Genomic DNA, 10,286 nt, shown 5'->3' with positions numbered 1-10,286 from the left:
ACCATGAGGAGAGCACAGGCATTGGACAGGTGAGGGAAGAACAATTCCAGAAGCACAGAAACCAGGTGAGTATAACTCATGAAGTTCCTAGCTTGTGGGTGGCTACACATCTAATTACTGAAGCATTTCAGAATCTAAGAAACACAAGAAACTATGAAACATTGCTCAAAACCAACCCCATTGTTTCTATGCAATTATTTTCGAAGACACAGTAGTCATGAAGTCCTACTGGAAACATGCAGTCAGCAAGTTGTTGATCCTGTTTTCTGGAAAAGCACCCTAGATTCAAGCATGAGGCTCAGCCAAGCACTTGAGTCTACCTGATCAATGAGCTGGAAAATTGAATCAGCATATTTCCAGAATGCTGGAGTACTAGTATTAGCATGTACTTGACCTAAAACAAAACAAAACGTCACTTTGACAAAACATGGCGCAGCACATAAAACACAGAATCAGGTGTCAACAGAAGGCTAAATTCAGCTGTTATAAACACTATGCATAGGAGAAAACAATGGGGGTGTGATATTGATTCCAGTGGGTTCTGATGGGATCCAAGACTCAAATGTACTGTCTCTTCTTACGAGTTCTAGTAATCTGTTTCACAATAACCAAAGCAGGACAGAAAGGTAACCCCAGGCAGAAGTACCAAGCCACCCCTTTAATCTGGGCCTGAAACCAGTCAGAATAAATGCCCAGGGCCACAGTGAAGGTGGCTAGCAGATAAACTATCAGTCCGTACGTCATGTGGATGAGCCGGAGGCGACCCACGGACGAGATCCTCAGCAGCCGAGGAAAGCGAAGGCAGAATCCACACAAGACCTGCCCACAAGCTGCCAGGAGAGTCAGGAGTCCCAGAACACTGTGCCAGGAGACCAGGTGTGGAAGCTCACTCCGGTTCTTGCTGGAGACAATGAAGGCCAAGCCCAGTGTGGCAGCCACAAGGGCCAGCGTCTGGGCAGTCCAGTGCAGCTGCACTTTCATTTTGTGGGAGCAGGAGCAGAAGAGGAGACCCTCTGGCGAGAAGATCAGGATGGCTTCCGTCAGGCACAGGCAGAACTGGTAATACAAGAACCCATTAGCAACCTAGCAGTGGAGCCCGAGTGACCTTCCCAATCAAATAATCTTCAAAATAACAAACACAGAAGCACAGCCAAAGCTTTGGAACCAGTTATGTACTTAGTCACAGCAGGCAGTAAGCCTCTTCCTAACTGGCACCACTTCAGAGTGCAGACTGGATGGTTTTTAAGTTAAAAGTGGAGCTATACCCTACACCTTTCATTCATTCACCACTCAGGGCAGCCAAGTGTCAAATAATGCATGCTTGCAATGCTCCAATAGCTAGTAAACTCCCTGTACACTTATGACTAGCAGCTCAGGGGAAAGTATTCAGCCCAGCCTTCTCTCCTGTATGTTGTTTTTCCTATATCCAGGTATGGGTGTTGATGATGGGGAGTGTTGTTCATTTTTCAAGAGCATTCAGGACACACTTCTCATTTGCAACCTGAATTGACATGGTCTGGTGTGGCAGGGGGAGCTCTTCTGCCAAGTACATAAATGGGTCTCATGAGTTGGTGTTATCTAGGGTGGCTTATAACGTACCAAGAAGAGGTGCACAGGGTTGGCATTGGGAGTTAGCACCACTGGGCATCTGCTGAGGCTGACATCCTTGTGCAGAGGAATGCTGCTGACCCTGAAGTTTCCTGGCCCAGGTGGTTCTCCTCCTCCTCCCTGTCCCTGCTGGTTCACCTACCAGCAACATCCTTCCCTTGCTATGCATCCTCCCTTGGGGTGGTTGTGTAGATTGGGTCCAAAGGGAGCGGCTAAGCAAATGGGCAGGACTGGCAGTGACCAGGAGGAGGGGCATCCTCCCACTGGCACTCCAAAGCCTGGTGCTGGTTCTGAACTTGCTGGACCATTTTGGGCTCCCCTACTGCTTCACCTATTAGGCCCACTAATAATAATAATGATGATGATGATGATAATGATGATGATGATGATGAAAAGATCTGAGGATTGGTCAAGATGCCAAGTCTGGCATGTATTGGCTGCATCCATTTTAAAGAAAACATATGGTCAACCTACCATTGAAACTACCTATCTGTTGCTATTTGCACAGTGGCCCTGCAGTGGAATACAGTAAGTCATTTTCCTCCAGCAGAGGAAGAACAGAGAAATGAGATGTACATCTATAGTGTATGCTTAAAAGCAGTTTTAATTTGGATTAACTATCACAGCTCCCTGAACACTGGGAAGTACAGCTTTACGGCAACAGCTCTGTAAAGGCATTGCTAGCACATAACATTAATCCTTTGCATATGCACTCACAGCACTGTCTACAGTCATGGTGGGCTTTCAGCCATACTTCTCTACATGCCTGAATTAGATGGCTGGGGGATCTGCATGAAGTGTGCAGCCCTACACATCTAGCTTTGCTCTTGAGATTTGTGGACATCCCACAGGCTGGAGAAAGAAACCAGTTTTTCCCCAGGACACTTTCTCTTTACTTCTTGGTATGCACTTTAGTGCTAAATCAAAAGAACAGGTCACTATCATACTGACCTGCCTTACCAATCCACAGCTTCTTTAAAAAGCTGCATAACGTAAGACGTTGTGGCCTTTATTTGAAATCCAAACGTTATTGGCTCCTGGCTGAGAGCAAGATGTTCACAGAGAAGCTTTGATATAGGGCAGCACTTTCATTCTTGGCAATGATAGGCATATTTGACTCTTCAGATGCAGCATAACTGCTGAAGGAAGATTCAAGGGGCCAAGCTAGGAGGAGCCATTTTGCAACAAAAGAAAAGTTATTTATTGCAAGTGCGTGCAACAGACTAGCTGCCAAGACTCTAGAATGGTTCCAGTCTGGGGTTTATTTATGAGACCATTTTAATCCCATCTTTCAGTTCCCAAGAAACCTCCAAGGTGGCTTGTAAAAAAATAATGCACAAATTAAACACAATAATTTACTAGAATATAGTTCAGTATTATGAGTACAGAGACTATCTGCTAAGGAAATGGCATGTGCAATCTTAGGTTACGAACAGCTAATCACTTTGCAGAGTTTTTTCTTTCTTAAAAGAAGCACAAACACCAATCCGCTACAGCAGATAAAAAGAATAGGATAGGACAAAAAGAAATGTTATTGCAAGAACAATAACCTCCCCAACTTACCTTTATTCTGTTTGATAGCTTGATAGCTCAACACAATCCTGTGACATAATACCCAAGAAGCACATGAAGGGGAAAAGTGACTCAAGGTCAGAAGTGAAAAGGCTTAGGGGGTTGGGGTGATGTGACAAGGAGAATGATGCTGGCCATAGTATGTCATTGTAAAAGTGTGGGGGAAAACCACAAGGATGGGGAACATGTAGCCTCCCAATAGTCAGCAGGGTCACTGGCCAGGAATGATGGAAGTCCAGCAACATCTGGAGGGTCACAGATTCCCCATCTCCGCCTTAAAGAAAACCCCACTAAGCATGTGTAAGAGAGTCCTATTGGAGCCATTATCGTAAACGTGCTTGAAATATAGCCACAACGAAAACACACGTCCGTTTAGAAGTGCTGGCAGAGCTTCTGGAGAGCATTTTGGATTTTAGCAAGTACCTCCCAAGGCACTGCAAAAACAGGTTTATCTGAAAGGCTCACTACAGGGAGAAATTAATGCGTGCATTGTCAGCTGCGAAAGGAGGACAGAAGCCCTTCCACCTTTCTAAAAGATTAGAGTGTGTACGCATCTCTAGGCTTTCTGCTATATTCTCCCTAGGCAAAAACAGACAACATTCCTCAGATGTACTGAATAAGCAGGAAGCAACTTACTGCTATTGACATGAACGCAGGGTGCCAGGAAAACAAACCTATAAGAAAGAGAGAAAATGCTTAGCCAAAACTGTGTTCCAGTCCAAAAACAAACATGACTTCAACAACAGATTTGATTGCAGCTGCCCCTTCAAGCTAGGAAGTCTGATCTATCATAACCACTATCCATGTATATTGCTCATCACTGCAAGTTTTCCAAACATATGGCATGTGGAAGGAACTCTCGTTAATGCTTCTTGCAAGAGTTTCAGATGAGGCGGTATTTGCCATAGCTTGGACCAACCTGATCTGGACTTATCAGACTCACCTCAATAAAAAGTCAGTACCTGTAACGGCAAACAAACTTTCCTGGTAGGCAGCTTACCCATGATGGCCACCTCTACTGCTCCCCCCCCCCCCCCCGCTATAAGCAACCACAAGGGAACACAAAATGAACTTTTAATTTGTGCGGGCGTAGCCAGAACCCTGTATCTGTGGACTGTGTCCCTTGAAGCATCCTTTGCAACAGTCGGGGATTCTATGGCAGAAGTGGAGGGCTTCTTAAAAAGTCCAGTGAACGTACAAAGACTTCTCCAACCATACGAAACTTTAGAACTTCTGCTCTATAGTAGGTGGATTTTCCCCTCATGTTCCTGTTCTATTAAGACTAGGGTTAGAAAAGATGTTCTAATTTAAAAGCTGGAAGGAGGAAAAGACTTTTCCCAATGGGCAGGCCTCAGCTCTTCCTTTCTAGTTCAGGAGAAACAAGGGGTGATATCCAACTAAGTTTTACCCAGAGTAAACCCACTGAAATTAATAAACATGGCTAAGTTACGTCCATTGATTGTAAAAGCAGTGCTCTGAATAAAAAACTTAGCTGAATACCACCCAGTCCTCCTAAGATACAGCATGAACCACTCAAACTCAGTAGGAATCAGATTGTAATTGCATATTAATTGCCTTGTTGGTTTTAGTGGAAGACCTATGCATGTGCTCAATTCCAATAGAAGCTCTCCATTTAAAAGTGCTTAGCTGTGGTTGACTCATGCCCAGTTATTAAAAGCATGTATAAAAAGCTCAAACCTAAAAAAAAAATGCCACACTATGTTAACACAGACAGACACAATAGGACTGCCGGATCAAAATTTCAAAAACAAGAGCCTGCAGAGATCTGGTGTGTCTGCCCTATAAAGTTCACTGAAGCTGCTGGATTCTGAAATAAGAAACATCCATTATGTACTATAGAGCTGTCATGTTCTAAAATAAGACTTCCAGCAGCCAGAACGGAAGATAAAAAACCATTCCAGACTTCACTAGAAAGGACTCGCAAAACACCCACACTGGCTATTAATAAATTACAAAAGGCAGCTATAGCATTTAAATGATTGCAGAAAACTAGGCAGAATATAATGCTATGTTAAAATATATGGGAACAAGCTTGAGTAGCTGTACTGCACTATGAAAATGGGCCAGACAGAGTAGCTAGCTGGGAAATTATGACCAGAATGTTGGCTTCCCATTGAAGTAAATGGGACTGAATTGCTCAGTTAAAAGCTTAAGTCCAATACCTTTCACGAGGTTACAGTCATGGATTTTAGAGAGCCAGAACATGGATATCCTCGCTCACTTACAATACAAAGCCCCAACTAGCTGTTGTATCCACCTCAAAATATTATGAACTCCTGTACTTCCATGTAGGAAAAGACATGTGTATACAGGTATTGTCATATGCAACAGTTAAGCACATGCATTTTCTCTGTGTGTATACGAGTCACTGTGATGTAGTGGTTAGAGTGCTGGACCTGGGAGACTGGGGTTCTAGCCCCAATCACTCAGTCATGAAGCTCACTGGATGACCTTGGGCCAGTCACTGTACGTCAGTGTAACCAACCAGGGTTGTTGCAAGGTTAATATGGAGAGTCATGTATGCCACCTTGAGCTCCTTGGGAGAAAGGTGGAGCATTCAGAGGCCATAAATTAAGGTTACCAGATATTTTTTTCAATGAATCCGGAGACACTTTTCAACTTCTTACTAAATAGATGGATTTTGTCAGGGAACTGATTTATAAATCTGGGGACTGTCCCCAGGAAACGGGGATGTCTGGTACCCTTACCATAAATGGCTTCAGCTTAGCACAGACCCACAATAATCAGTGAAAAGATGCCCACTGTTGCTGCACATGCAAATCAATATGGGGGCTGCACAATTTTACATACACCAAACTGTTTTTTATATATTATTATTATTATTATTATTATTATTATTATTATTATTACATAGGTTAATAACATTTAAGTAGCTCCACAAAGTGGCTTATGCAAGGGTGTAAGATCTTTACTCCAACAGTTTTTGAGCTCATTGCAGAAACTGACAGGGATATCTTGAAGCAAGCTTGGTTGGGATTAGTGTTTCAGGTGAACTACTTAGACAATGTTCCATTTAGAATTACCTGTGCATTATTCAAATGTAGGTTGCACAATAATTGTGTCTGGGGGTTGTCTGTCCGTTCACAAGTGTGAAACTGCAAATGGAGCAAGAACATATGGCTAAACTGCTACTACAGCCAAGCCAATGCTGTGTGCACATTTGTTTAATGCTGTTTCGGTGGTGATAGTGGCAGGTCTCCTGCCTGTGTGTGTAGTCGCCTTGTTAACATCCCTTCAACCACCCTGTCACATCACTTGCAGTCCGCTCATTTTTACATCAATCATCGACCTCTCCTTGCAAAGATCGTAGAATCCCTCGTGTGTGTAGCCTGGAAAGGTAAGGGGAACCTAAAGCTTTCAACTCTGCTAAAGCCAAGCCCATTACTTTCAGTGGGTCGACTCAGAGCAGGCCTAACCATGGAGGAAACGCAGGGAGCAGAAGCTCCAGCGCAAGAGCCCCTTAACCTTGCGAAAGCGAGCCATCGGGTCCAGCAATTGGGTACCCTAAAAACGTGGCCGTGGCGCACGTCTTCCAAGGCGCATCCTGGGCCAGGAGAGGAACCGGTGCCCTTTCCACCCCCCTTCGTCCCGTTACTTTGCCTTGGGAATGGAAACGGGAGGGAGAGTCAACTCACTGGTGCCGGGCCTGGAGAGCAGCAGCAGCAGCCCGGTGGTGCCCAGCGCGGCGAGGTGCGCCAGGACCCCGCAGCCCCGCCGCAGCCAGCGCAGGGCGCGCCGCTCCGCGCTCGCCGGGGCGCCTGACATTGCAGAACGCTTCCGCCTCGGGCTGTTGTTACAGGCGGGGAAAGGAGCGGGCAGGGTGCGGCTCGCTGCCGGTGGCGACGCACACCTGTCGGGGAGGGAGGCGGAGCCCAGGCCACGGGGCGGGTCTCTCGGGGGGAGCTGAAAGGGAATCGCGGAAAGGGCCACTTGTGCTCACCCGTTTCGCCTTGAGGGAAGGCAGCAGAGGTGGCTCCGTCCTGGGGCAGGCTTCGTCTCTCCCCATCCGCAACCCATCTCCATCATAAGGCTTCTAGGGGAAAGGGTGTCATTTTCGAGTAGGGTGGAAATTCCGCGATTTCTCACCTTAGGAAGGATAGAGGTGGAAGGATACTAGTCCAACCCCCTGCGATGCAAGAGTCCCAGCTAAAGCATCCTTAGAAGACAGCCATCCAACCTTTGCTTAAAAACCTCCAAGGAAGGACCGGCCTCTCACCTTCCGGGAGAGTCCGGTCCACTGTTAAACAGCTCTTACCGTCAGAAAGTTCTTCCTGGTGTAGCTATGCAACCATGGGGAGAAAGGGGGCTCTACTAATGCACTGCCCTATATGTGTGGTTGTTTCCAGAGGACCCAGAGCATTCAAACCTGATTTGCTTGCCTAGGTGGGGCAGACTATATTTAATGAGCATCTATTCCGAGTTGTTTGTGGGGAGGTTAGACAAAATTACAACAAGCAAATGTCGTTCCATACTTTTCAGTGCATTCTCCCATTTCCCCCCCCCCCCCGAAAAGTTCAATTTCGGGGGAAGCAGGTTTCCATTCTGAAGATACCAGAGAACTAAGGGCACTATTATGGGATCGGTGCTGCTTATGCACATGGGTTTTTCACACTGTCCACGTGAGATTGCCATTATAAAAATGCCAGCCTGTACTCTCCCCCCCCCCCATTTTATCAGGATTTCCTCTTGTACAGAAATTTTGTTAAATAGAAATAGCCTGTTTTACAACCGTTCCACAGTGTGTTCCACCCACTGTTCCACGGCGCGGGTGGTGCTGTGGTGTAAACCACTGAGCTTTGGGCTTGCCAATTGGAAGGTCGGCAGTTCGAATCCCCGCGATGGGGTGAGCTCCCATTGTTCAGTCCCAGCTCCTGCCAACCTAGCAGTTTGAAAGCACGCTAAAAAGTGTAACTAGATAAATAGGTACCACTCCAGCGGGAAAGTAAACGGCGTTTCTGTGCGCTGCTCTCGTTTTGTCAGAAGTGGCTTAGTCATGCTGGCCACATGACCTGGAAAAACTGTCTGTGGACAAACGTTGGCTTCCTCGGCCAATAAAGCAAGATAAGCACTGCAACCCCAGAGTCGTTCGCAACTGGACTTAATTGTCAGGGGTCCTTTACCTTTACCTTTACCTTTACAACTGCCCTTACTGCTGGTGTGGGAGCTCGTAGGTACTTTTTGAAGCATGAGGGCAGATTGTAATGTGTGTGGTGAAGGTATAACAACACAAGAGGCATTGCACAAAACCTCTTTATCAGAATTACAGTATAACTGGGTATCAGTCCTATGCAAGACCTCTGTATTAATGAAAAACAACACTGATGTTGCCCTTCCTGTTCAGCTCCTCCAAAGCACAAGCCTCAGTTTCCCTCATGGCAATACATGAGAACTAGGGATTGGTAATGTTTCTCCTGATGCACTTTTGTGTGTGTGTTTAAGGTCATGCAAGCAAGTACCGATTTATATGCATGCATGTGGTGGAGGGAAAGAGAGTAGTGATTGAGGGAGCAGTCAGGAAACATTGCACAGAAACAGGTCATCAAGGACTGCACACTGCTGTGGGAGAGGAAGCGGAATACATTTGAAAAATCTAAGGTTAAAAGAGGTGTGTGTGTGTGGCCATGTACCGACAGGGCATAGAAAAATTGAATCTTAATGACACATTAGTGACATAAAGTCTCTGTCAGGAAGCTCCAGACCTCAAATGGCACAAGTCTATGGTAAGAACAGCCAATCTGCACTTTCAAATACAACAGGTACCAGATACACCTGCAGTCTTAGCAGTTGTGAATGGCACAAATACATTTAAATGGCTGGATTTTATTCACAACAAATACTGAAGCACGAGTCTAATTCTTTGCTGGTCGCCATTTTCATGTTTATTGCAGAAGTAGCCATTTAAATGTGTGCCGTTTGCAACTGACAACTCCACAGGTGTATTTTGCTCTTTAAACAAGGCTTGTGCCGGAATTCAAAATGCAAATTGTGAACCAGCTTTAAAGCCACAGCAGGGGAAATGCACAAAGGCCTGCTTCGCACAACCAATGGGTGCATTGTGTGGGTCTGGGGCAGTTTGTCATGCAATGGAGGCTGCAACGCTTGGCATGTTTAGGAATAAAAATGCATGAGATCTGGCTGAAAGCATCTTGTTATTTCCCCCTCCATACTATGGGGAGAATACAGCCAGTAAGACACCAATGCATGGATGTAGGCCCCAACCTGATGCACATATGCACCACAGCACCTTCAGCCACTTCCCTTGTGACCCACTCAGCCCCCTTCTCAATTTTATTTTTAAAGCTGAGCTGTTTTTGTTTGGGGTGATTGTCTTTTCTTGTGGAGAGGCACGATGGCTGCTTTTAAAAACTGTTTCATTTGTTTGGGGGCAGCTGAGCATCACCAGTCTTTCTTCAATGAAATGGGTGTTTTGTGGTACCCACAACAGTTTCTTAGATTTCAAAATGCATCCCTGGACCCAGAAAAGGCTGCTGCCTCCCCGACGAGGCCTCATATATCTTGCCCAACCAGGTGGTGAGAATTGTCTAACACTTCTGCACCTGATTAAGAGAAAAAGGAGACTGGTCTGCTTCTGCTAACCACTTGGCAAGGCAATAGATGGGCAGCTTCCCAAGTGCTCCTATGCACAGATACATTAAGTTGTCACTTGGTTAACTGGCCATCTGTCCTGCCAAGTGGAGAATCTTACCACACTTTTGCACCTAATCAGAAATCCTGTGGCCCTCCAGGTGTTGCTGAAGAACTACAACTCCAATCATCTGTGACCCTTGGGCCATGCTGACTGGACCGATAGTTGCTGTAGTCCCAACTATTCTGTGGCACATCTCACCTTGCCGTCCTTGGGGTGGGGGCAAAATGGCTGCTTGGCCACAGTGACTGCCCCATATCTCTTGACCATACCCTATGGCATTCAGCAGTGCCCCACAACGGCCAGACAGCAATTGAAAAGCTGTGGAAGAGCTCTCCTTTGTCAGTTTACAGGTGACACTCAAATCCCTGATTCATCATCTCACATCACTTCAAAAGCCATAAAATGGCGTCCAGCA

At 45.9% G+C, this 10,286-nt stretch overlaps 1 protein-coding gene across 1 annotated transcript; it reads right to left on the bottom strand.

The window, feature by feature from the left end:
• Positions 1-471: 471 nt before the first annotated feature.
• On the bottom strand, positions 472-7,002 carry CYB561D1 (cytochrome b561 family member D1). The gene is made up of 3 exons (XM_081866868.1): positions 6,858-7,002; positions 3,817-3,854; positions 472-1,056 (listed from the first exon to the last, which is right to left on the bottom strand). Exons 1-3 carry the CDS (start codon positions 6,985-6,987, stop codon positions 559-561), a joined length of 666 nt encoding a protein of 221 aa, XP_081722994.1. The 5' UTR covers positions 6,988-7,002; the 3' UTR covers positions 472-558.
• Positions 7,003-10,286: the final 3,284 nt, after the last annotated feature.

Source organism: Podarcis erhardii (genome assembly GCF_964252035.2).
Source record: "Podarcis erhardii genome assembly, chromosome: 6".
In the NCBI taxonomy this organism is placed as follows: domain Eukaryota; kingdom Metazoa; phylum Chordata; class Lepidosauria; order Squamata; family Lacertidae; genus Podarcis; species Podarcis erhardii.
This window is presented reverse-complemented; position numbering and strand designations above follow the sequence as displayed.

Excerpts from the sequence above, each read along its gene's own strand:
- CYB561D1 (XM_081866868.1), bottom strand. The coding sequence starts at position 6,987 with ATGTCAGGCGCCCCGGCGAGCGCGGAGCGGCGCGCCCTGCGCTGGCTG. Across the intron at positions 3,855-6,857 it reads GCTCTCCAGGCCCGGCACCA|GTTTGTTTTCCTGGCACCCT; the intron begins GTGAGTTGACTC and ends TCTTTCTTATAG. Across the intron at positions 1,057-3,816 it reads CTGCGTTCATGTCAATAGCA|TTCTGCCTGTGCCTGACGGA; the intron begins GTAAGTTGCTTC and ends TTGTATTACCAG.